Source organism: Dermacentor variabilis, chromosome 11 (genome assembly GCF_050947875.1).
Source record: "Dermacentor variabilis isolate Ectoservices chromosome 11, ASM5094787v1, whole genome shotgun sequence".
Lineage (NCBI taxonomy): Eukaryota > Metazoa > Arthropoda > Arachnida > Ixodida > Ixodidae > Dermacentor > Dermacentor variabilis.
The window spans coordinates 29,801,184-29,828,236 of NC_134578.1; the positions used below are offsets into that span (position 1 = coordinate 29,801,184).

General features: G+C 44.4%; 1 protein-coding gene and 1 long non-coding RNA gene across 2 annotated transcripts in view; one reads left to right on the plus strand and one right to left on the minus strand.

Annotated features, from left to right (window-relative positions):
- The window catches only part of LOC142563950 (uncharacterized), a 28,769-nt gene extending 17,813 nt beyond the window's left edge, over positions 1-10,956 (plus strand). The window contains exons 2-3 of the long non-coding RNA XR_012824448.1: positions 10,320-10,405; positions 10,884-10,956. This is a non-coding gene — a long non-coding RNA (uncharacterized LOC142563950). The remainder of the gene's footprint in view (positions 1-10,319; positions 10,406-10,883) is intronic.
- Positions 4,370-12,641, minus strand: LOC142563944 (uncharacterized). Its single transcript, XM_075674695.1, has 3 exons — positions 12,383-12,641; positions 8,912-9,230; positions 4,370-5,292 (listed from the first exon to the last, which is right to left on the minus strand). Exons 1-3 carry the CDS (start codon positions 12,444-12,446, stop codon positions 4,869-4,871), a joined length of 807 nt encoding a protein of 268 aa, XP_075530810.1. The 5' UTR covers positions 12,447-12,641; the 3' UTR covers positions 4,370-4,868.
- Between the last annotated feature and the right edge of the window lie 14,412 nt (positions 12,642-27,053).

The window sequence follows — 27,053 nt, forward strand, 5'->3', positions numbered from 1 at the left end:
CAGCTGGGGAGGATCAGGTAACAGCAGATTTGTTGAAGGATGGTGGTCAGATTGTTCTAGAGAAACTGGCCACCCAGTATACGCAATGCCTCATAACCTCGAGCGTACCGGAATCTTGGGAGAACGCTAACATAATCCTAATCCATATGAAAGGGGACGCCAAAGACTTGAAAAATTATAGACAGATCAGCTTACTGCCCGTTGCCTACAAAGTATTTACTAAAGTAATCGCAAATAGAATCAGGAACACCTTAGACTTCTGTCAACCAAAGGACCAGGCAGGATTCCGTAAAGGCTACTCAACAATAGACCATATTCACACTATCAATCAAGTGATAGAGAAATGTGCAGAATATAACCAACCCTATATATAGCTTTCATTGATTACGAGAAAGCGTTTGATTCAGTCGAAACCTCAGCAGTCATGGAGGCATTACGGAATCAGGGTGTAGATGAGCCATATGTAAAAATACTGGAAGATATCTATGGCGGCTCCACAGCCACCGTAGTCCTCCACAAAGAAATCAACAAAATCCCAATAAAGAAAGGTGTCAGAGAGGGAGATACGATCTCTCCAATGCTATTCACAACATGCTTACATGAGATATTCAGAGACCTAGAGTGGGAAGAATTGGGGATAAAAGTTGATGGAGAATACCTTAGCAACTTGCGATTCGCAGATGATATTGCCTTGCTTAGTAACTCAGGGGACCAAGTGCAATGCATGCTCACTGACCTAGAGAAGTAAAGCAGAGGGGTGGGTCTAAAAATTAATCTGCAGAAAACTAAAGTAATATTTAGCAGTCTCGGAAGAAAGCAGCAGTTTACGATAAGTCGCGAGGTACTGGAAGTGGTAAGGGAATACATCTACTTAGGGCAGGTAGTAACCGCGGATCCGGATCATGAGACGGAAATAATCAGAAGAATAAGAATGGGCTAGGGTGCGTTTGGCAGGCATTCTCAAATCATGAACAGCAGGTTGCCAGTATCCTTCAAAAGGAAAGTGTATAACAGCTGTGTGTTACCAGTACTCACATATGGGGCAGAAACCTGGAGGCTTACGAAAAGGGTTCTGCTGAAATTGAGAACGACGCAACGAGCTATGGAAAGAAGAATGATGGGTGTAACGTTAAGGGATAAGAAAAGAGCAGATTGGGTAAGGCAACAAACGCGGGTAAATGACATCTTAGTTGAAATCAAGAAAAAGAAATGGGCGTGGGCCGGACATGTAATGAGGAGGGAAGATAACCTATGGTCATTAAGGGTTACGGACTGGATTCCAAGGGAAGGGAAGCGTAGCAGAGGGCGGCAGAAAGTTAGGTGGGCGGATGACATTAAGACGTTTGCAGGGACAACATGGCCACAATTAGTGCATGGCCGGGGTAGTTGGAGAAGTATGGGAGAGGCCTTTGCCCTGCAGTGGGCGTAACTAGGCAACTAGGATGATGATGATGATGATGATGATGATGATGATGATGATGATGATGATGATGATGATGATGATGATGGCTCGTCAGCCCACGCGAGATGTGGGCAGGGTTTGGGAGCATTTATTGATAACCTGGTGGACTATTGTGACCTAATGCGTGCCATGTGTTCGGACAGTTTCAAATACATGGGCTACATGCGCCAACATGAGCGTACACTATGCAGCAAGAGGAAAACGAAGTACGAAGGTAAACGAAGGAAGACTATTTTTGCGCAACGCTTCAATCAGTTTTCTGCAGGGATGGTGACTCCACTTCGGTGAACTTTCCGTTGTTCTGTTGTGACGTGCCTAGAACTGCGTCTGTTTGTTATTAAAATATCGCCAAAAGATTTCGCAGCGCAAGGTCATCGCTATCAGGCGACACTCATTGTATTCCTACGGCTTTCATGGGAAAAAAATAAATTTGCGCGTTCTACGTGCCAAGACGGCGCCGTAGTGGGACTCTGAGAAATAGATTGGACCACCTAGAGTTCTTAAACGTGCGCCTAATCCTAAGTATACTGGTGTTTTCGCATTGCGGACATCGAAACACCCACGTACTTAGATATAGTGATTCAGTGATGTGTTTAGTCCAATACTATGCCTCAACACACGAGCATTTCCTATTCTATGAAAAAGGTCTCGTCCATTCCAGTCCACAACTATATCCACAAAAATTTCCTATGCGCTGCCCCGAAGATATTCGAGTCTCATCCGGCACACATTATTCGCATGCAGCTTGCGGAACAGCCTAACAACTAATCAACTTGGATTTTTAGCGAGACTTTATACAAACACAAACCTCATTACTTTCGTGGCCCCTGCAACAGAAGCGATAGAGAACAGAAGTAACTGAGCACAATTTACTGTGACCTAAGCAAGGCACTTGATGTTGTCTGTCACTCCCTTTTGCTCCCAAAACTCCACGAAATTAATGTTTCCGTCTCAATTCTCCCTACAAGCTTACCTGTCAGAGCGACAGTGATACCTGACTTGAACTGACATTCTTCAAGCATATACGATGTGCCACAGGGCTTTGTCCTAGGATAGCTTATCTTTTGGCTGTGTCTAAATGACGGGTTCAAACTCGTGAATCAATATTATTTCTTGCTTTATGCGGAGGATATATAGATATTCAAAGAAATCTTCAACCTTCTACACACTTCTACATATTCTACTTCTACAAGACGTTCACTTTTTTCGATAGGGAAGCGCATAAGAAACTGGTTTTGAGCGGCTGAAAGACAAAGGCGGTGTTATACCTGAAATAGAGATGAGGTCCCTTTCTCTTTCCACCTTCGCAAACCCGCACTCTCCGGAGAGTGCAACGTTACTTACCTCGGAATCATCTTTCAATCCAAGCTGAACTGCTCGCCCAAAATAAAATGTATCGCTCAACTCGGCCTGCTGAGCCTGTGCACTGCAAGCCAAATGTCGAGCAAGTTCATAAGTGCAGGTGTATCGAAGTGCACAGATGCATCTTCCGACCTCTGTTGGATTATTCATCTATGGTTTAAGCAGTACTTGCAAGTCTGACCTCTTGCAGTACAAGAGTTCAGACAAAATGAAGTCTTTATGCAGTGATATCGATGCTCCTGGCAGGTCAGTCGTGAACAGCAGCCTCGCTCTCAGTCCTCTCTTAGTTTGGAAGACTCCGAATGCAAACGCGACAAAGCTGACATAAGCTTATTATTCAAGCTTGTAAATGGCCTAATCGAATATGCAGAAATAATGACTAATAGGTATATAAGGATTCCGCCAAAATTAATTAGGGTGTCTATATCTATTTGTCTATGTGCATCTGGCCACTCAAAGAATCCTTTGGCCAAGATTGTGCAGGCCTGCCTTTACACAAAAGAGGCATATCACATAAAGATTTGTTCAGTTTCCGCGCAGCCTTGTAATCCATTTGGTAGCCTATTTCCAGAAACATGAAAGTTCTTTTTAGATGCTAGGTTGCAAACCGTTGTCAAACAACGAGTATTCTTGGTGTTCCTGTTTGTTGATATTGATCTCTCCGCCTTGTTCCATAGCAGTTAGCATATGATTGATGTCCAGACTTACAGAAATTTTAATCAATGTTCTTTTTGTGTACAATATGCGATCTGTTGTAACTTAGTTCATGATATGCTATGGTATGTTATGTATTCTGTAATATAAGGAACTTGTTTCTTGTACCCAGCCGAGTGGGCACTTGACAGCCTGTGTCTATATGTTACACTAATTCTCACGCGCGCCAGTGCCAAGACCAGCAGGTTGTCCTCAAGCACATCAGTAAAGTTGGTTGATCGGCCAATTAATTGTATTACTATTTATTATTATTATCGCAACTGCTTGAAGAAGTGTGGTATAATAGGCACTTGTTTATTCAGCACAATTAAACCGTTTAATATTCTGCTCTGAACAGTGTTATTGAGACGATTTTGTAAATAATTCCAAGGCTAGCTCATCTTCTATAGCCAATATCATGACCACAGATTCACCCTGAAATTGCCAATATGATTTGTTACTGCTCACTCATTAGTTATTTTAAGCAACATACTCCTGCACACTTCACGCAAGTGATACAGAATGAACGAGGTGTATACAGAAGTATGCAGTGGGAAAAGACTACAAATAACAATCTAGGATCAAAGATCAGCCCCAGTATGAACAGGGGTCACATTGTCTACAAGACAAGGATGACTAGGATCAAAATCACGGCCATAATATGTTTCAAAAATGTGTTGCTTGATAACGCCTAGGACTGCTTGTGGTTCCTGGACGCCTGGCATCCAGCCTGCCTAGATGCTTCGCTCACCGAAACAGTGGAAAGGAGAGTACCGATGTAACTGACTAGTGCAGTCTTCACATGGCAGCATGCAGTGATTGAAGTACATACAAAAAGTTTGACACAGGAAATTAGGTGCAACCATAAACTTTTATTACTCACTGTGCTTAAAAAGCGCGGCCCAGTTCAGACGTGATATTTTGAAAGTATCCTAGACTGCAAGATACGACAAAGCATGTCTATGCGAAACCTCTTACCCTACTGGCCAAACAAGCAGGAAGCAAGTGAATGATGTCTCCGCTCATTTAGGCGGTTGAGGGCATTCCGTCAGGAATTAAATTGTTTACATATTGCAGCAAAGAGGAACCGATTAATATATTGGGAGAAATGTTCAACATTATCACCACGCCTAATTGCCGATACGTTTCCCTCTGTTCGACTGTCTGCCTTGTTCAAGTTCTGTACACAAAGAAGGTTCTGCCAGGTTAAAACAAGATGCAATTCAGACTACAGATATAGTCTGTAGGTTGCTGGAAAGAAGTACGTTCAGTGTCAACATCTTAGCGGTAGGGCCTTGATCGTACTTGCACAATTTAAGCGTGTGAACGTCTCCTCTGTTCTATAGGCCGATTACCGTGGGCACTCCTCCTCACGTACGCATCGGAGAGGATTACCAGACGCGATGACGTATCCCTGTTTGCAGACGCATCCTTCCCCCGAGCATACAGCTGCACACATACGAGGCTCCTTTTGTGAACAAGACCGAGGACAGCGTGACATACAGGTCGTGTAAATTTGGTTGGGGCCAGGACAACTTGGTGGAAGGCGGGGACAATGGCTAGGGGGTACACAGACTAGCGGATCTTCCTTCAACACTACGAAGCCGGGCCTGCAGACGCATCTTGGCACTTCGCATCTATACTGACAATTATACGGAACCATGCGACCGCACGTGGCCGGGCACTCGGATTGGCAGAGGCTATACACCTGGTTGGCACCGCGGCAGACTGGCGGGCACTGGTCGGCGCGGACGCAGGGTCCCCCCTTGTAGTACCTGCAAGACGGAAGCCAACATGTATTTAACAAATCTCTATCTAGCTCTCGGTGAATAATTGAGTTGGCCTAGACAGACACTTCATGGCTAACACCAAGATAGGCGACGTATACCCAATACCGTCTGTCATTAGATGAACTGTCACGTTATTATCCGGTGTTGACGTTACGTTTACTTTCACTGCGACAAGGCACACTACAGACGTGTATAGAGTACATTACTAACGGAAATATACTGCGGAACTTCAGGCCAAACAGTAGGCGCACCGAAGCATACGAGGTTTAGAGTGGAAATTGAATACCACAAATGAAACGTGTTCTTCTTAGAAATGGAACTGTGCGGTATTTTCGCGTATTCGTGACTATCCAAACGTTTCGCAATGACAGAAGTTTAACACTCTCTCTTCCTCGCCTGCAAAATAAACTGTCGCAAGTTATCAGAAGTGAGGCACCAACAAACGTTTTTGAAGCAATGCAGAAACAAAATGCATAACTGAAGCTCTTTTTTTCTCTGTTTTAGCGTCTTAAGCGTACCTGTGCTTTCCGCATGTAGCCTGTAATTTAGTGTTTTTCGCACTCTGTGAAGCAGCATTACCTTTTACGCAACAGCTCATGACGTTTCCAAGCAACTGGCGCTTTTACATATCTCTACGAGACATAAGTCTCGCGGCAGCTCTCCTTTTATAGAGTAAGCATTCTAGGACTACTCCCTCGGAATCCTGTCCATCCGCCCGTCTATCTCTAACGCGTGACCCGATGCACTCCATAGATGCGCATGGGGATATTTATAAGAATATTTTACGACCGTGTATGAGTATCGAGCTTTATGTCTACGACTACATATACTGAGTAGTGAAGGTCTATTAGGAGTAGTTAGGGTAAATAGTAATAAGACAAATTACGATTGAATTGCTTAGGCCTAAATAAGATGTCTTACGATGGTCCTTCTCCAAGATGGCCCTTCCTGAATATAAGCATCACACCACAATTCCTCAGTAATATTCCACACGAAAGTGAAGCACGAAATGGAACAACTAGGTATTTTGCAAGAGGTTCAGTATAATGGCGAAGGAAAACATTTGGTGTTTTATCAGGTATCGAGGAAGTTTAAACTTTCAAGTTAAGCCACATTCAGTTCACTCGTGGCCAGGCAATAAAATTCACATATGAAGCACCATCGGCTGATACATTGGGTATGCTAGCAGTGGCCGGAGAAAGGGCAGTGATAAAGTTTTTATAAATTGTTCAGCGAGTCCTGTTTGGTCTTGATCATTACCACCTTTAGCAGAAGTGACCGAAACTGCTTTCTTTTTTTTCGCTCAACTTGTCACAAAATTTACGTCGGTCTGTTTTAAAAGAAGTGAGGTAGTGTTGAGCGGAAATAGAATTGCTCCTGAGCGACGCGCTGGACACGAAAGTATGTCGCTTATTTCTGCTATGACCCTGAGAAATGCGCGTTTTTTCTTGTTTCTTTATGTTTGCACTTTGTTTTTCAGACCATGACGTCGCGAGTCATTGTCGTCGTTTCCTTGCGTATTTTATTTCAATTTGGGGAGCGAAATTATTGACAGAATACTGGCAATGCTCTCGAAATCATCCCAATGACTGCAAACGCTGCTCTCACTAAAATTCCTAAAGAAAAGCTTCGAGGTGATCGTAATGGACACGTCATCCGCATGATAATAGTCTTTGAAGCAAAGCCACACTGGTCATTTTCTGCACTGTACAAAACAGAGGTACCACTGAAACGCTGACAAGACGGTGATCAGGTAGTCCACGTTTGTCAAGTATAGTAGAGCCAAAAATACTGCGCGGAAGAAAGGCTAAATCTAAAGAAGAAAAGCGAGAGTCATGTAGGCAGGTCGGCTTGTACGCGACTTCGAGAATATCATATCCTAATATAAAAATAAGTCAATATTGATATGTCAAGTAGATGGTCTGTAAAGGTGCATTTTTACCGTCATCGTCTACATCACCCTGAAGATTTATATAAAATGCAAGTGCAATAAGATCGCGGCGGCGTGCTGTGTGATGCAAGTACGAGGGAAAGTGTTTGTTGGTGAGCCGAGAATCGTGGTTACTTGGTGGACAACGTCTTCTCACGTGTGCAAGGGGATTGCGCAAGGGTTCCTGCATGCGCTTCAGCTTCAACACAAATTAAGCGGCGAGAACCTACCTTAGTAAACTTTTGTCAATAAAGATAGACTACATTGTATTCTTTAGACATTACCGACTGAATTTAGAAAGTTTCTACGAATTTATGTGTAGCAAAATAACACAAATACGAAAAGAGACTAGAATATACACGTCACCCTGACGTCTCTATGCTATCCCTCTGACGCAAGCTTGAAAAGAAGTCGCAGTTTCACCTTCAGTTTCTTCCTTTTCTCTTTGCAACCAACCTGATACAAAAGAATACCAAAACTACAGTACTTAAAGAACAATTTTTCACCATATCATGTGATATTGCGTTCCTCGTCAGTGTTTCTTAAAGGGTCCTTGACAAGGTCTGGTGGTTTTGAGGTAACAACCGCAGTGCATCCAATGTGGGCTAACAATGGTTTATCCCAAGCGTTACATCGCCACGGGCCGCAGAAAGAGCCTAAATTTCAAACCAAACGCCGTTTGCGCTTCTTGTCGCGGGCTCTGCGCTCCCAGCCGAACAGCCGACGGCAATCGCACGAGTGCGCCTACGTACATCGTAGTCCTGTGACGTTACTTACAGTGGCACTTGACTTCGAGAATCATTCAAGGCAACATCAGTTATATGTTTAATATCTTGCTTCAATAGACCAGTTACAGTAATAATAAAAGACGCAAACAGAATGTCTGCGTGTTTTTGTTTCCCTAGGTGCCGTCCGTAGCCAGACAGATGTACTTCCGTGTTGTCTGCTTTTTTTCTTTTTCTTTTTTGAAATTGAAATTGATTTTATTATTTGTAGATTACAAGTTATAAAAAAGAATAATGTACGGAAGGAGGTCCCATGGTCATAGACTTTATCGGGGCCTCCTACGGACCTCCTGCGGATGTTCCCACGCTTGCGCGCAGAGAACGAAACGATGTGATTTTCTACCGTGTTTCAGCTCTGCGATCATGCTATTTCATCCTCTCGCGTCTGCCTTGGTGCTCGTTACTGTAGCACTGACTTCTATATGTAATCAGCTGTCCTCGTGCAGAGCGCGCAAAATCATTCGCTGCATGAAACGAGGCAGACGCAATAGTTCCCGCGTGAGACCGTCACCGGAAGTGCGCCACTCAGCAAAAACGCGTGCCAGAGAAAAAAATAAGATAAGATGGGGCCCGTGAAGTATTCGTCACACGACCCTCCGGCACCGATGTGGGAGAACGCAGGGTAGGAATTTCGCTTGCAGAGGCTAGACTGTGAAAGTGGAGAGAGTGTCCATGTTGGCGGTGACGCTCGCCTCCTGAAATGATTGGTTTGTGGCACTAAAACAATTTTATCGCGGCAACTATTGAAGTAATATGAAAACTTCTTGTGGTAGAACACTCCTTAAAGGGCGCGTAACAACTTCCAGCGTATAACCAAAACTTCTTATGTGGCCCGGTGAGGGGCCCTTCAAAGCACGGACACTGTCACCGTGGTAGTGCAGCCACTTACCGCACAAATCCTGGGGCACAGGCACAGCCGGTGAGACTTCCCCACCTAGCCCAATGCTCGGGCATAAGTTGTCCGCAGGTTGGTTGTGGGTCAGCTCGGTACGAGATGAAGTCCGCATTGGCAGCACTCATGCAAGTGTGGCACTGGCGCCAACTGATGCACTGTCCCCACGCGTTGCGCACGTAACCCGACTTGCACATGCATCTGTAGAGCTTGAACAGCCGCCAAGGGTGCGTGAGCCAGGGTTTACAGTAGCGATCCATTTGCGGCCAGCCGCCCTGCACTGGTTCCTCCATGAGGCTACACTGGAGCCGGGATCCTGGGTAAATTTGCGCTATGGTAAGTGAAGCGCGGATGGCAGCACTCGCATACAGACCTGGCAATATGAGCTTCATTAAAAACGTTTGTTTTCTCAACATTTTTCCATAAACTGTGGCTGAATTCTCTTTGGTCACGCTATCGGCATTCTCAGAGACACTGTTGTTACACATGTCGCTTGCGCTATTATCTAAAGAGAGCTGTTTGCTCCTCTACACAACACATTGTTTAACTTTATTTTATTTTATTTTATTTAGTACACACTGCAGTCCGAAGACCAAGCAGAGGAGGGAGGAGGCAAAAGAATGAACATGGTGAACGAAACTGAAAAAGTTACAGAATACAAACAGCAAGGATTACCACTCCGACAGCATAGACTAGCAAACGTGATTAAATATACTATGGGGACAAAAATTTCACTAATGTGAACATTGACAAGAACATTGCGTTGCCAACAATGAAATTCACCCGAAATTTTACAAGTAATCTTTGAAGTGAGGAAGGCCACGTTATGAAAAAAAAATACGGAGACGGTGCGTTTCATTTGCTGATGGTTCGCGCAACTAAGGAATGTTTGAAAAAGTTAGTACGCGCGAAGTGTGGCGTCAGGTCGTGATTGTGACTACGTCTGGTCTGCCGGGGAAAATGTGGGAAAAGGCTATTTACCAGGATTTATATTAAACTGAGAGTGTAGAGCAAGAAAAGAAACTTGATCTTGGCGATGGCTCCGCGCTGTTCCAAAACCGGGATGTCGATACCAGCCATCAGTGATGAAGGCGGATCATCAAGTGATTGGCATTATAGGTGAATCTTACTGCTCTCCTCTGAAACATTTCTAGATTATAAAAATTCATTTTCAACAACGGGTCCAGCCACGGAAGCGTACTCTAGACGCGGTCAAATAAAAATATTTTTATATTTTGCCCACAGAGAGCTCGTCTTCTTGTCTGTGGGAATCCAGCGCTCTTACCTCAAGTACTGCAACCAAATTACTTTGACTGCATTAGTGCAACGAACCAACTAGCTCGAAAATATGAAAGTGCCGTGAAAAATCTCGTTGCCAATAATATCCTCTGTAATTATTTTCCAGATGATGGACAATGAATGAAAAAATATGCAGCACACAATGGACGGAAAGAAGGGTACAAGCGTTACCTTCCACATACTTGGCGCTTGGTGTGTCATCTTCTTTCACGTCCGTGTCGTTTTTATGTCGCGCAATATCATTTAAGCAATGGATTACCAACTTGCCCGGAATGCTGCTCTCATTAACTTCCACATACAGTGTGTGCTGTCCTCTTTTTTCTTCGCGATAGTTACCCCTCATCTTCAATGATAGAATGTGCAAGCGTTACTGAAGAAAGACGTAGAAAGAAGCAGACACACAAAGAATGCGCTGCCTCTGTGTGCATGCTTATTTCTACGTCCTCTTTGAGTCACGCCTACACATTCCACCATTGGTAATTTGGCAAGTGAGCGATTGCTTACATGTTTATACAGCCGATAAACCTACCCTTACTTCGTACAGCTATCTACTAATTTGCTATCGCAGTCGGTGATTCGCCTTTAGGACGGAACTGCGAATTTCTTATGATGGACTTGTCTTTTTTGTATTATTTACTTATTTTTTAATTACTTCCTGCCTTGTCACTAGGCCATTTGCAGGAGCGAGTATGTGGAGCAGAACCGAAATATCAATCAAGATAGCAGATACTGAATAAACTGCATAATAAACAGCACAAGATAAATATTTTCATCACCGTGATTTGACGGGCAGAGGAGGGATGAACGCTATGGTTTATTCACACCTGCAGAAATAAATGGTAAGATCGTTGCGCAGTCACCAAATGCGTTCCATTCAAGAACAGTGCACGGGAAAAAAATGAATTTTTAGATGCGTTGGTCCTGCAGAAAAAAAAATGTCTAACCTTTCCTGTTGTGATAAGAGCGCCTGCAGCGGTAGCTAGCAGGTAGAATATGTAATGTTTAACTTATGCCTAATTGACTATTATAGAGCAAGCAGAAAACATTTGATGGGCGCTCAAGCTTTGCCTTTAAGAGTGCAACGCGATAGCCTTCAAAAATCCCTAACTGCTGTTCAAGCTTCCCGGCAACTGCAGCATGTCTAGCCGTTATGTTTACCGGGAAACGCTGGCGGCTTACGCTGTGCACGAAGACAGTCTTTTTGGTAGAAACGCCGCCTCTTGCATAAGCCGCGATGCGGCGAACGCGAGCGCCACCTGCAAGTGTTTCAAGGAAGCGGGCGCCCTACTCCATGGACTCGGAGACATTTACGCGCCAGCGTGCGCACATGGCGGACCCGGTCTCCTGTCTGTGCATTTTGTAAGAACGCTGGAAAAGGGGTTTGTTTGAGCTTTCACGTAACAGAATTGTGTTTTCTTGTATATCCAAATTACGATCCGAGAGCTATCATGCCTGTGGGTTGTGTATAAATCGTATTTTACAATTTTTTTTCACGTATTTTAGCTTCAAGATTCAATTATTTCAGTGAATTCCTTGCGTCACACGGAAGGCGTGGGTATGCGTAGTTCGAAAATACTTTTGCCCTGACGACGCCCGACGTCGGACGCCGACGCCAGATTTTCTACGACACGGGCTTCTTAACGCTCTGGCGTTAGAATTTCATTTTTCCCGGTAACGCCTTGCGGCAAGGTTTTCCACTTAAATAGCTTCTAGAAGAGATTCGAGAAATATGACTGAAAGGCAAAAATGTATTCTGGAATAGTGGAACTAATATCGGATAGTGTTTGCGAGCAGAAAAGCACTCGATAGTGCCTCGGCAGACGTATGCCTCTCGCTGTATTCCAACACTGATCGTTCAAGTGAAAGTTCAACAGTGTTGCATAATGTGAAGCCCAGATCACGAAGGCGCAATCTCCAAACGTTGTATTAGTAAGCGAGAGAAAAAACACACGCAACGCGTTGACCATAACGCGCACCTCTTCCTTCTCACGTCTCAACAGAACTGCGCAGTTTGCAAACTTTCAAGTGCATTTGAACGTGTTTTGACACAAGGCGCCCTATGTGGTTGTTACGCTGACGCGGCTTCATAATATAGGTGATTAGAATCAGTAATGTGGGTCGGAATGCTCATAGAGATGTGTAATTAAAGCAACAAATCATGGTACTTACCAAATCTTTGCCCGGACGCAGTGCCTACCACTGCGAAAAAGAACCAAAGTAACATGCGCTCCATGGATTGGGTATTTTTTGGATCAGAGAGCGAGTAGACAAAACGAGCCGGCGTCGAAACTGCGTGGAACCTAGGGGACGCGTTGTCTTCACATTTATAGCCCCAGCTACAGTCGTTCTTCCATGCAAACACGTGACGCAGACAATGTTGCAGTTTGGAGCTTCTATTTGATGAATATTTTCACACAAAAGCACGCCGCTTTTTCGCTCATTATTCGAATACCAGACTCCTCATCTTTCAGCTTCAAAAAGTAGTGGTAGCTTTCGGAGCCTCCACGAAGAAACAACAATATCGGATATCACTGCTGTCACTTTATACGAGAAAAAATACATACTACAGGCGCTCTGGCCCTCTCGCCCACAAGCCCAATTCCCTATTGTGTTACTTCGCTATGAATTTTTTGCGTTATATTTTCGCTGTGACCATTGAATTGAAGGCACTAAGCCGAATGACGGCACTATCATAGAACGCCCTTGCATTCAATGCAAGGGCGTCGCATTTAATGCGAGGGCTTTTAAGCTCGCTGAGCCATTCTTAGGTTATGGCGCGCGGGATCGAGTCAGATCTAGATCTATGAAGCCACGTACAAGCGATGTATTGTCGCAAAGCTTATCAAAAGGCGTTGCTTCGCTAACCTGCAAAGGCAATATTCTAGCCGACGAAGCAAATGCACGTAATTGTAGTAGCCTCCAAGATTACCTCAAGAAATATATACGCTCGATATACTACTTCGAAGTATTAGTCAAGTCGAATAAGTTGAAGAGAAAGTGTGCCGAAGTTCTTGTGCTTTAACAGGGTCTTATTTATTTTTTTTATTTATCAAGGTCGCGGTTATACAGACGCCAGATGCGCTTTCGCAACGTCGCCTTCGGTGTCATCGCCGTTGTGCTGTCACGGTACGGACGTGCATGTCGCCCAGCGATCGAGGATGACACCTCTAGAAACCCGCAACTCGACGCTTGGCCAACTCGACTTCGTCGAGTTGGCCAAGCGTCGAGTTGGCCAAGCGAGTTGGCCATTGCGCTTGGCCAACTCGCTTGGCCAACTCGACGGCATAGCGACGAAGCCAACTCGACACGCTGTTACGCTGAGCCCACTCTACTATACGAGCACCTTCACAATACTTCCGAAGGAACGAGCTCCCCGAGCAGCCGTCGGTGCCCGCACGCAAAGTTTAATCTGCGCGTGCACCCTTCTGTCGATGATTTCCTGCGTGCACCAGCTTCCGCTTTACTTCTTCTTATTATTTTTTCACTCCGGAAAAGGTATTAGCGAAACAGTCGGCGCATCTCGAAATTCTTGTAGTGAATGAAAGGACAAGCCGGCGCCGAGACCCCGTGAAACCTAGCCTACGAGCAGTGTTCAGATTTATAGCAAACAAGAGTACTGGATTCGAGATCACGCTAGATTAACAGGTCTGCACTGTTCATGCCGTGTTCATTTACGGCCACTGTGACTTTACTGTAGGCTACGCTCCATAATGATGGACCGTTTGATTGCGCGCGTTGTGCGCACATTTTCATCACGTTTGATAAAGTGGAAATGAATGGCACTTCGGTAAGCCTTACGCTGTGGTGACGCTCAGGTGTCACCTGGAGTTGAGTGGGTTAGGACCTTTTTTTTTCTTTTTTTCAACTATACGAAAGGAAACGTGCGCTAAGCGCTAACGTGATGGAGTTGTCACTATGTGAATGCCAGAAGATAGTGCTTTTATCGGCAGTGCCGTAGCATGCCGTAGGCTTCGGTCCAGTCGCTGTGTAGATACCACTATCGTAGGCTGCCGTCATCAAGCTCATAGCGGTGCCCGCGGAGGCGCCTTCCATGATTGTGTCCACAGCGATCGCTCTCATATCGCCACAGTTGGTGTACTCCGTTCGGCCGAAGCCCTGCAGGCGCATTGTGTTCTTGGGTAATGTATTGCGCTTGAGTAAACAATAACGGAGAGTTTGCAAGACAGCCAGCTTTCAACAATGTAATTATACTAGAAAAAACGCAATATCAAAAGATAAACGCCCCCACACACGCGCTCAAATGAAATATTCGCACTATTATCACCTTGACTCGAAAGCTGACACGTGGCCGTCCGCTCAATGGGTTCTCAATGGTTTCTCGATGGCGTGCATAGGGGATGCTCAGCCCTGAAATCCGCTTTTCGGCTAAACTTCGCAAGCTCTAGCACTTCGAAGTCAGCTTTTTCCCTTTCTTGCGCAATAACTATTGCGTCAGGAAAGCATTTCCTCGCGCGGTTTTCAGCGATCCAAACGTGTCACAGGAAATAAACTGTAATAATTGGAATAATAATTCTCGGAAATCGGAAGGGGTGATGAGTGCCGCACAGGGGTAGAGGAGCCATTCCGTTGGGTGAAATAATGTTTTGCTGCCCTTAAGGTGGTGGGCCACAAACAAGTTAATTTTTTTTAAAAAATCGGATGTCACTATTTAGATAAGCTTCTTTCCTGAATTAGCATGTGGTTTTTAACTTCATCAACTATATAAAAGGCAGAAAGTGCTTCACATTATTTTCGACAGCTAAATTTTGTCATTAAATGTCCTAAAAGTGCTAGACGCCACAGCCGTGATAACTATAATGAATTGCTGAAATGAGTAAAGCTTTGGCAATCATGTAGCCAATTACGGGACCTATGCAATGAGCTAGAGTAAATTCACTGTGATAAACGTTGGAGAAGTAATGTTCGAAAAAAAGTAAGCAAAGGAGGAAAGAATTGCCAATTTGCGCAAATTTATTTGCATAAGAAGCTGCACATTAAAATCTTTTTCATGTTCTAGTTCGTTGCACTCATCTCTATGTTTATATACTTTATATAGTATTTATCATTTTATATCAAAACATTGACTGAAAGACAGTTATCAAAGTTTGCGTAATATAAGGTGGAGCAAAATTTCGCTTCGAGAAAAACGTAAACAAATCTTCAACATGTGTCAGAAGTAAAAACAACATAAAGGCCTAAAATGCTTCATAGCTGCATAGCTGGAGCCCCTATGAGATGTAGTAGAGTCTCCTTTTATTCATGTCGCTGCTCGACGACAACATAGAATAAAAAACTATTTTAAATTATATTTATATAAAGGAAATAGTACAAGTTCTCGGTTTCGCAATACGAGGGTATGGGTTGGAAACGTCACTTCAACTCCAGACTAATGGGGATAGGAAGATAATTTATTTTACAAAATGTGGATGAAAGTTGGGATCTAGGTGAAATGTTAAAAAATAAAACAACATAAAAAAATTGGCTTCTGAAGCTGACGTTTCACCTTAAAGGTGAACTATACCAACGAAAACACTTCGACAAACTTAGTGATTCATGAGTAGTAAACACTGCTCAAGTAAACTTTGCATTCCAGATGGGCGAGCAGTTTCATGTGCTATTTAGTATGCCTGTAGCATGCAACAGGTGCACTTGGTGGATCGCGCACGAATTCCAGCGCGCTGCAAGGTGTCGTCTAATCTACGAGGTCCTGCGGGGAAATGTCAGAGGGTCTCTTCGATCATCCATCCTCTGCAGTCCCGGACTGTCGAGGATGGATGGGTGGATGAGGCAATGCTATTTGGCTGAACAATCGCCTCGGTGAATGTCACGAACGGATAATGAAAGAGGTTCACTGACTCAGCACGCTCTTAATACATCTGCAATGCATTCACTTCCACATCAGATTTGACATGTCACATAGAGGAAAATGCTGCCAAGGCTTCTAAGTTGCTTCACTTTTTTTGAAGAAATTTCAGATATCCCACAGGAAAGTTGAAGAAAACCTTGCATTTATTGAACATTAGGGCTATTTTAGCCTACGCGTGTGTTGAATGGGACCCTACATCCCTATGGAAGGCTAAATTAGAAAGGGTGTGAAAACAGAGTGCAAGATTTGTGACCAACAATTATGAATTCATCATAAGAAGTTCGCAGCTGACGTGCCAATTGGGCTGGAAATAACTACAGTCTCGTCGAAGATCGCAAAGGCTTAAGTTTTTATCAGCATTTATAATAAGCAAACAGCAATATATAAAAATACGGATATCCAGAAAACATTTAATGTATCAGCAAGGCAAGGTCCTATAAGAAAAGTTATCAAGTACAAAAGTCGACTTGATGCATTCAAGCTCTCATTCTTTCCTCATAGAATTACTGCATGGAATGAGCTTCCTACGGAGATATCTCTGACGGTTTGCTTCATTAGTACAACTGAGTCTGTCTGCTCATACACATCTCTATTTTTACTGCCCTTTGTCCTCATTCTATTCTGTTACTTCGATGTTTTTTTTCTCTGTTATATTGGTGCTTGTCACCTTTCTTTAAAGCGTTTTGAACTAGGTTTTCATCACAGTTGACCTATGTTGCCAATGTTTGTGCCTGCTTTCTTTCAGTTCAGTTCGTGCAATTAAACCGCATAAACGAGAAAGCGCAACACTAATAGGAGGAAGTTAGCAATGAATAATTGCGGGAAGACAATGGACTCAGCTGAGGTGCCGTAGCATCCTGCACGCTTCGCTCCAGTCACTCTCCACGTTGCTATCGAAGGGCGCCGCCATGAATAACCTTATGGCTGTGCCCATGCACGAAGGTGCCTTCCGCGGTGGGGTCCACACCAACTGGGGTGTCCTTGCCGCGGTCGGTATACGCCGTTCGGCCCAAGCTCTCCGAGCACCATGCGTCGTGATACCAGGAGTCCACTTCCTACACGTCCGGCCGTCAAGCAAGAGGACGCCTCAAATGCACATTTTGAAAAAGCTGCAGTGAAATCGCCAGCCGCAGTTTCCGCGTTATGCGAAATGTCGGAAAAGGGACGAAGTTTGTTGTGTTTATATCTCTCGGTCCGAAATACGGTAAGACGAGAGGTTTTGCTTTAAGGTTGGAAACTTCGTGCAGGCGATTGCTGCGTTGCCCGAAGGGTCACCAGAGCGTGTGGCGGAGGTGTTCTCGCGGAGTGGCGCAGCTCCCCCACCAGTGCAGAGGTGAAGGAGAAAGCAAAGAGGGAGTTCTAAAATTAGGAAAGCACGTCGAGAGAGAGAGAAATAATTTATTTGATAGAAGGCAGAGAGGTCGGCCAGAGCTAACACCACTCTAGCCTGCTACTCTGCACAGGGCGATGGGAAACGGGGACATAAAGGACTGATGCGGGCTGATGATGACATAGAAAGAAGGATGCGCAACGGCGAAAACAAATTCGAGCTTCTGGTGATAAATATTCAGAAATATTATCCATAAGGTTACTACCGGGTTTCGTGTCTAATCTATAGTGACTAGTTCAAAGTGAACCTAAATATAAAGACGCTAAGACGTAGCTGGTGCGTCGGCCTCCGCTACGTGAGAAGCACAAGCGCAAATCAAGAGATTTGCAGGATCTAAACAGCTGCGATAAGTGACTCCAGCACCTCGAGCACCTGCAGGGCACTTTTAGCGGCCGGATTCTGGAGATCACCAATAATCACGTGCATTGACTATACCAGGTGCTTCAGCATTTTCTGAACGCTTTCCTTCTCATTGTGTTTATCTCCTTGCTTGCCCGTGTGTCACCGGTTTGATTGGCCCTGTTATTCGTGGCTCCATGGCACAGAGGACCGCTAGGGCCCGCTGGCATGGCTGTGTACCTAGAGAGCAGCAAATGCCATTCCGTGTCTCTATCAGCCAAAAGTACGACGAGTTGTAAAGGCAAGGCGCAGAAGACCAGGACTCAAGAAGAAGAACACAAACGACAGGACCGGCGCCACTAAAGGTTACTACTTCACTACTTCAAGCATGAACCAAATATCCCAAGCAAGAGTTTTACTTGAGTACGACGAGCGTCCATTAGATGCGTGGAACGGCTGGGTGGCCCCTCACTCTTGGCTGAATGGACTGCCATGAGAGTGCTCTACAGCGTGTGCATAGGCCCCGTTGCGCATCGTGAGTGTTTCTCTTTGGCGGATCAGCGTATGATCCTAGCAGTTGTATGCATGAAGAAGCGTGGGAAGGGTGCACCTCGACTCTTGCGTGTCTCACATGTGGAGCAGATAGGAATCCCTTAAAGTGCTTTTAAAAGAAACACTGAAAGAGGAAAAATGGACTAGGTCCTTCCTCAGGAAGAACAGGTTCAGAGAAATCTTGGAATTATACATTGAAACGCGTACGCCACTGAGCAGAAACGCAAGTACCAATTCGCACAACTGCACACACGTGTGCCTAAATTTGAAGTGCATGTTAAATAAGCCTGGTGCCAAAGTAAGCACGTAACCTTGAAGTGTGATCTCTGTAATAGAGTGTTTGTCTCCAAGATTTCATTCACGGCGTTGAATTTGAAAACCAGCCTTTTGATTCTTCCACCTCAAAATGAAAGGCACTGTGGAGTCAAATTTATTCCTGTCTTTATAATAACGTATTTGGTCCTGAGAGCATTCCCTCGCGCTTTTGTCAGGGCGGCTAATGTGTTACTGGAAAACAACGGGAACGAGGAGAAAAAATGTTTCACTCATGGGTCTACTGACGGCCACACTGCACCTGATGTTTAATGGAGACCGATATTTGTCCAAATGTCTCCCTGCGCTAAAAGACAACTACAAACTACAAGAAAATATCACGCTGGCTACTTTTTTTATAGTGAACATGCTATAATCTGAAGCAATCGAGGCGTAAATAAACCGTTCGTATTCGTCTGATTTTTTGTGTTAACTGCGCTTAAGCAGCACACAGCAAGTGGCGCGTTTACTTAGTGATTAGCGGGTGTCAACCAGCACATCGCCCGTGATATGAGAGGTGTCGTGTCAGAGGTCTCGAAGAGGGTCTGCAAAGGCTACCCGCGTTCTAGATTCTGCGTCATTTCCGATGAGTCGTAATTACTTTTCGGTGACTCCGTCAAAAAGACTTTGTTTTTCCAGAGATTTCCATGGCATCTATGCTATGGTACTTCATCATCAGCAGCAGCCTATCGTTATGTCCACTGCACGACGAACGCCTGTTCGAGCGAATGCCAACTACCCTTGTTTTGCGCTATCTCATTTGTAGCTGGCGCCTTCAGATTCCTAATTTCATCATCTTTTCCAATTTTCCGTCGTCTTAGACTGCACTTCCCTGCCCTTGACAGTTATGCAGTAACTGTAGTTCTACACGGGTTATTTGCCTTACGCATTGCCTGATCTGCCCAGGTCCGTTTTCTTTCTCATAATGTCAACTAGAATAAGGGCTATCCCCGTTTGATCTCTGATCCACACCACTCTCCTCCTGTATCTTAACGTTACGCCTCACATTTCTCGTACCATCGCTTTTTCCGCAGTCCTTAACTTCCACTTGAGCTTCTTCTTTAACCTAAAGATTTCTGCCCCTTACATTAGCACCGGTACAATGACACGATTCTACACGTTCCTTTTCAAGGACAGTGGTAAGGTCGGGGTCGGGTTATTGTGAAACCTGCCGTATGCACTCCAACCAGTTTTTATTTTTCTCTACCGCTCCTTGTCATGGTTAGGGTTTCCTTTGAGCAATTGTTATAGATAAAAATACTCCCGCACAGACTCTAAAGGCTGACTGGCGATCTTTAATTATTGTTCCCTTGCGAAGCTACAGAACATTGTCTTCTGCGTGTTGCTCTTCAAACCCGCTCCTATACTTTCTCTGCGTTGGTGCTCCGTCATTTGAGTGCAACAAAACATAGATGCGAACATGGGTCTCGGAGAGTGCGCGAAGTACGCGAAGTATGCCAACACTATACCGATTGCAGCAGATTGCATCTCAAGAATAATGTCGACCTTAACGCGATCAGCAATATAGCGCCGTTCCTCGCGCCATTCTGCGCGAGCAACGCTAAAATGCTTGGCAGACGCGATCCGGCGATGCCTGCAAAAGATAGGAGCACTAGCGCGAACACAATAGGAGGTACCTGCTTGGTGGCGACGTAGGAGCGCGCATGAAGGCGCCCCTTGAACAGGGTGCTTTGCGTAAGTCGTTAGCCACGTTGACGTACCCAAGTCTTGTGAACAGGTGCATGCATTACGCTGTAGCATAACCTGTCATTCTTATCCACAAACTAGCAAACCCCGTAAGCTCTCCTATCCCACGCCGCTGTATTTCTGTCTCTTAACGTTGTGCCCATCATTTTTCGTTCCATCGCTCATTACCCGGCCCACAGATTCTTTCCTAGCTCCTTTGTTCATCTCCAAGATCGTGGCCCTTGTGGCAACACCGCTTATCTCAGATATATATGCGGTCCAGTGTTTCCTTCCTTGCATTAAGCATTCAGGAGCCGGGTCTGTTGTTTCTAACGCCATATATATTGTCCAGGTGCTCTTCATAAATGGCGTTCGTATTCACCGTGATATCCATGCGGCTTCATGAAAAATCAGTGCACCCCATGGTGGTCGTATTATCCTTAGCCAGTGCACTGGCTTCTGTGGATGGTCTCGAGTTCACGGGGTTTCCTCATCGCATATATAGCGGCGACCAGCACCGGAACGGTGGGCTTGCCCATTACGCGTCGACATTGGGCTGCCTACGGGAACGCATCTCAGGTATTTGGCACAAAGCACTTGAACACAGCAATGTTCTTCAGAGAACCATGGAACGGGCGTCAATTTGTTCTGTATGATAAAGAGTGGCGAACGAGTAATTGCGCACATTGCCTATTTTTAACATTCACTGCAACACGTTTATCGCTCCTGAAATGAGACATCTCGGAAAGTAATAACTTTGGCGAGAGAAGTTATTTTATTTGGACACTAAAGTTGGCCCTGAATTGCCAGGTCTGGCATCGTGAACGTCATCTTAACGATGACAGAAGAAAATTTATTCACGTCGTGAAGACGCAAGGGTACGTAGGAAAGCCTTGCTAAAAGGATACGAGTAATTTGTGCTTTCATTGGGCTGTGCTTGCATGAACATTCCGCGGGAATCAAAAAAACAGTGCGCGCCAGTACATAATGACGTCATGATGCGCCTTGATCCTCGATACCGAAATAAGAAAAAAGAGTTCACGGAAACGAACATTCAACTAAGCAACAGAGGGTGCTCCGACCTATGTCAGCATTTCTCCTAGGGCATAAGGAAGGTTGCATTTCAATTAACGAGAGAAAATAAGGAGTCGGAAATGTCCTGTCAGTACTTCACAAAGACATATGACGGCTTGAAAAACTAAATAGTTATGTTAGGCGTCAACACTTTTTTTATTTACGAAAAAACTGAAGACGATGAAAATAACTCTGCAACATTGGATTTCGACAAATACCAAAAATTTTGAAGCTGAACCCTTAAGTACCCCTAAAAATCTAACATAGGCTTTACTATAGCTGTACTGGTGGGCGTAAGGTAAAATGTTGCATTTTTTGCAGAGTGACGTATATAATATGAATATCTTCAGCCTCAAACGCTTTGGCGAAGTGGGCAAGATTATTCGTTCTGGTGGTTTCATAACTGTGGTGTTCAAAGCCTAGGCGCAGGGCCACGTGTTCGAGTCCGAACCACGGCTGCCGCATTTTCAGTGTTAAAATCCAAAAACGCACTCATAGTTAGATTTAGATTGCTCTCAAACTAATACAAGTGTTCAAAATTACTCCGCAGTGCCACACAAAGGGCGTGCCTCAAGATATTAGGTTGGTTTTCACACGTAAATAGCAATAAACAAAAACTGCTTGCAAAATGCGGAAAGCTATTTACATACCTATACATGAGACATCTATAGGTCTAAGTAGTTCAGACAACTTCGCTTTCAACTTTGCCCAAATTGGTATAAACAGTCAATCAAAAATATGTCAATCGAGATCGCTGACGATGCCTACACATTCCAACTGAAATAATAAAAAATAAATATAGCACCGCATACAAGAATCATTGGCATGATGCTATTATTTCAATGGAATTAGATCTGTCTTCCGATCTAAACGCTACTAAATACCACATGAGGGTTGCGACCTGAAGTATACTTCTTGCATTTATTCCTCATTTTTAACATAAGACCCAATGATGCTTAAATAGCAGTGAAAGCACTGAGATCACAGTACCTAATACTTTGTAATTCTCCAGAAATCATTTCCTCCACCAACGGCAGCATCCCACACTAACAATTTTTGATAGCGAATGTGAGACAGATAGCACATAAAACTTAGAGTGGTACCATTCGCTTTGATTGCTTAGGAATGAGGATCAAAGTGTACATGTTGTGGCCCTACGTGTCATTACCTTAAAACAACAAAAAAGGGAGTGGTTTGCGTTTTACAAAACTGCATATAGGTTTATACTGTGTGCGGAATAAATTAAAAAACTTCACAGCTGATAGTTAATGCACTCTCCACAGCTTCAGGCTGTACAGGTGTCAGTAGTCTACACAGAACACACGCTTCACCTCGTCACGGCCCAGGTGGTGATTCAGGTTCTTCAAAGGTGTTTCAATGTATGGGATGGCACATAGCGCCTCACCTATTTGCAGAATATTGCACTCCATACGTGTCGTAGTAGATAATTCATTAGAGAGTTTTATATTGCCCTATACGTATTACAGCTGTGTACCGGTAACCTGGCAGCAGCTTGCAGTAACAACAGCTTGTGGAAATAAAAATGCAGCTGCCTTACTTTATGCAACTGCTAGTGCGCAGGTATCGCCAACAGCAGTGGTTAAACACTAGTTTCTTCTACTCTGGAGTATGCATCCTCCACCAGAAAATAAAGTTTTTTTCCTCCTCCTCCTCTACCAGATTGTAATGTGAAGTGCTGTGTAATTTGCAGGGTATACACTTGCATAAACTTCATAAGCATTTCTCCTTGTCCGCGCCACAGATCATTCTTGCTACGACTGTAAATTCAGGGATCCTCTTTACAGCACCCATAGAGAACACTCTGTGAATCTTTAACACGTAAACAGTGAACATAATGAATAATCGAATTATTTTTAGTAATTATCAAAGAATTTAGCAATCTGCCTTCCACTGTGGTGTTTTTCAAGCTAAAATTGGCACGTGTGCAAAAGGTTTGACTGTAAATACCTTCTGGTCGGGCCTCGCTAAATTTGAAGACTTTTCCCGGGTACGCACTCGGAACTGCGTCAGAGTGTCGTCTATTCACCTTATGTTTACTTGCAGGCAATGTTTTCCAAAGGGCGCCGCTACACGAGTGCTGGGGCTTTATTGATGGTGCAGCGCGGGCCATTTGCTGACCATCAAAGGATTAGAAGCTCTTCTTATTTGGGCACAAGCGGGTTAAAAAAATAAATTATAGATTTTATATGCCATAACCACTTTCTGGTTATGAGGCACGCCGTAGACTCCGGAAATTTCGACCACCTGGGGTTCTTTAACGCGCACCTAAATTTAGATAGCACGGATGTTTCTGCATTTCGCCCCCATCGAAATGCGGCCGCCGTGGCTGGGATTCGATCCCGCGGCCTCGTGCTCAGCAGCACAACACCATAGCCACTGAGCAACCACGGCGGGTACAAACGGTTTCGTGCCCTGAAATATCAGGTCATCATGTGCCCCAATGTGATTACCTGCCATTTGAACGGCCTATACATGGGCAGTCGTAGTGATGCAGGCAAGTTCACATTATTAATAATTGCTAATATATACAGCTACTTCGTGCATAATGTGATAAGGTGACTCAGACAGAAATACAGACATACAAGAGAAGGCACAAGCTTTTTCATGTTGCTTGAGGAAACAAGTGATTCGTTTGTGAATAAGGTCTAAATGCAGATCAAACGCAAGTTCTTTAAAATCGCAGCAGGAAACAACAGTGAAATAAACAAAGTAAAACAGTCTGAGAGCCCAAGGCTGTCGGGAAACTGTTGTCAAATGTTAGTATAGTTGTAAAATAGCGGGGAACGTTGTGTTATAAGAAAAAAAAATGAAAACAAAATAAGGAAAAATTACAAAGACAAATAGCCATATCATAAAAGAAACATTAAATAATGTTTTCAAGCGTACCAGTTTACGTCGAGCATTTGTTGTAAGATGGCAGAGTATTCAAAGTTGTTTGACAAATGTCGGAGTGGTGTTAAGAACAATTCAAAATACGGGTCGTAGTGTAAAGATAAATCACAAATATGAACAGGGGAGTGGCAAGATTGTATTTCAACAGGTGACTATTTGAGAGTATACTAACGCTGTGACGCACCGAAGAGACAATGCTGCTATAATAATATAATCATTGTATGCGAGTATTCTAATGCCTTGGTTTGGTATGTACAGGTGGCCAGCGAGATAAGTAGGCATTCCACCACTTGGTAATAAAATAGTTAATGTGTTTGCAATAAGGTGGCACTATAAATTTTACTAAGGCCAACATGTTAAAGTAGCAACATGTCCCCATTAACACCAATGCCATAAACTGGTTTTCCTTGTAAGTACACATGTTTAGAGTATCTCACATGTACATGAGGAATAACACACATGAAAGAGCAATCATTCACTATACAACAGTGGAAATATCGAAATTCAATTGTTGGGTAAGGTGTAGAACCTTGTTAAAGTATTTAAATGGAATATCTCAAACCTATTCCTGTTGCATAAATGAGTGTACACCTCAAGAAATATGCAAAAAGCAGTCTCAACATTTATGGGCACTTAATGGCAACCTAGCTATACACACACGTTGCAAGAATTTACTAAAAGCTAACTTAAGTGATTTCAATTCGTAAAACGTTTCTCTGTGCTCCTATTGTTATATGTATCCTCCGAAAGGGCAAGGCTTATCAAAAGCTTGCAAAGCTTGTCGAAGAGCGAAGTTTTTGCCTGTACGGTGATCCCGCCTACCCCTTGCAACCTCTGCTGCTGAAATCTTATGGCGGGCTTAGCAATACAGTGAAGCAGTGCACCTTTAACAAAAACATGAGCACTGTAAGGCAAGCAAATGGGACTTCGGGAAGAAGGCAGGGCTGTTTGATTTACTGGATTTTTGAGAAAGAAAAATCAGAAGTTGCACGGGCAAAATGTTTCGCATATGTACACAGGTGCTGCTATCCTTGTGAATTCTCACACCCACATGTATGGTTCGCAGGCCTCACAATACCTTGCAGTCAAACCCTCGCTGCAGGAGGATTATTTGATTCAACACAGCGGAAGCCCTTCAGAAATATCTCGGAACCGCGCCACACAAAGAGACAGACAAGGAATGATACAAAGACACCGCGTTCGTGTCTTTCTGTGGAGCCATATTGAAAGATAAGCCCCCACCTACTTTTATTTTTTTATTTATTTATTTAGGAATACTGCAGGCCTTAGAAGGCCCAGGTAGGAGGGAAAAGGTATATACAAAAAAAGAAAACAATAGATTGACGAAGGAAAAAAGAAGCCCCGGAAAAAATGTAATAGAAAGTACAATTGCATAATGAGTAAAGCACCTCTAAATAATGCATAGAGAGTGGCAGATACAAATTGAAACACTGTTTCACAAGCACAACTTCAAAGCACAGGAAACGTAATAGAAAAAAAGGAGGAGTGCATAATTCAAAATTACTACAATGCGCAAATCAATAATTATTGCACAACGACACAAATTGAAACAAGATTTCGTACTTATGCCGTACTTTGCCGAACTTATCAGCTGTGCTGTTTGAGAAGGCTCAGCATTTTGTTTTCCTAGCGCTCGAGCATATTTTTTATGTTTTCAAGCATCTTTTCGTTATTTTTCTGGCACTGCGTTTCAAGCTTTTGCAGTCTTTTCTCGAATACTGCGACGGCTTGTCGCCCGTTCGCCGTCGGCGCGAGGTCATCGACGGGGTATACAAGCCAGTTGGTCGTTCCGTACTCAAGCGAACACAGCGAAGGAGTCAGAGTCCGAGTCAGAAGAAGGAGAGAGGAGGAGGCATAAACTTTATCAGTAGAGATGAGCCGACGGTAAAATCGTCTGAGGTGGGCGGCGTCCCTAGTCCAAGATGCCGTGGGACTGAGCCGATAGCTTGGCCTTGCTCACCAGGCGATGCTGGTCTTCAGGGCTCGAGCTGGTAAGCTGGGCCTCCCACTGCTCGACGGTTGGTCCGGTGATGGGCGGTGCGGATGGGTTTTGTTGACATTCCCATACCATGTGGTAGAGGGTATTGGGCGTAGAGTAGAAGGCGCATTTGTGAGTATAGCTCGTAGAATACATGGCGTGTAGCAGGGTGCCGTGCAGGAATGTGCCGGTCTGTAGTTTTCGGAAGATCACCGCCTCTTCTCTTGTTAGCTTGGGATGCGGGGGTGGATAGATCCTCCTACCCAGTCTGTAGTGGCTCAGGATATCGGCGTATCTTTCCGGGACGCTATCTTTTTGTTCTATCGGTGCTCGTGAACCTGGTGGGATAGCCCGGAGAATGTGATCTCGGGCAGCGGCATTAGCCGCTACATTACCCGCCAGGGACTCGTGTCCCGGGGCCCAGACAATGTACAGTTCTGGAAAATTGTCTCATTTTTCGAGGATGCTGAGGGCTTGTTAGGAAATGCGGCCCTTTTGGTAATTTCTACATGCTGTTTGTGAGTCGGTGATGATTGTGATTTGATCGCTGTCCCGTAGTGGCCGCCAGGGCTCTCACCGTTTCTTCCACGAAGTCGATGTCTGGAGTGCTTACCGAGGCCGCTGCTACCTCTTGTCCTTGGCCGTTGAGCACGCAGATAGCGTGGGCGGCTCTGTTCTTGTACTTTGCCCCGTCGGTGTATCAGACTTC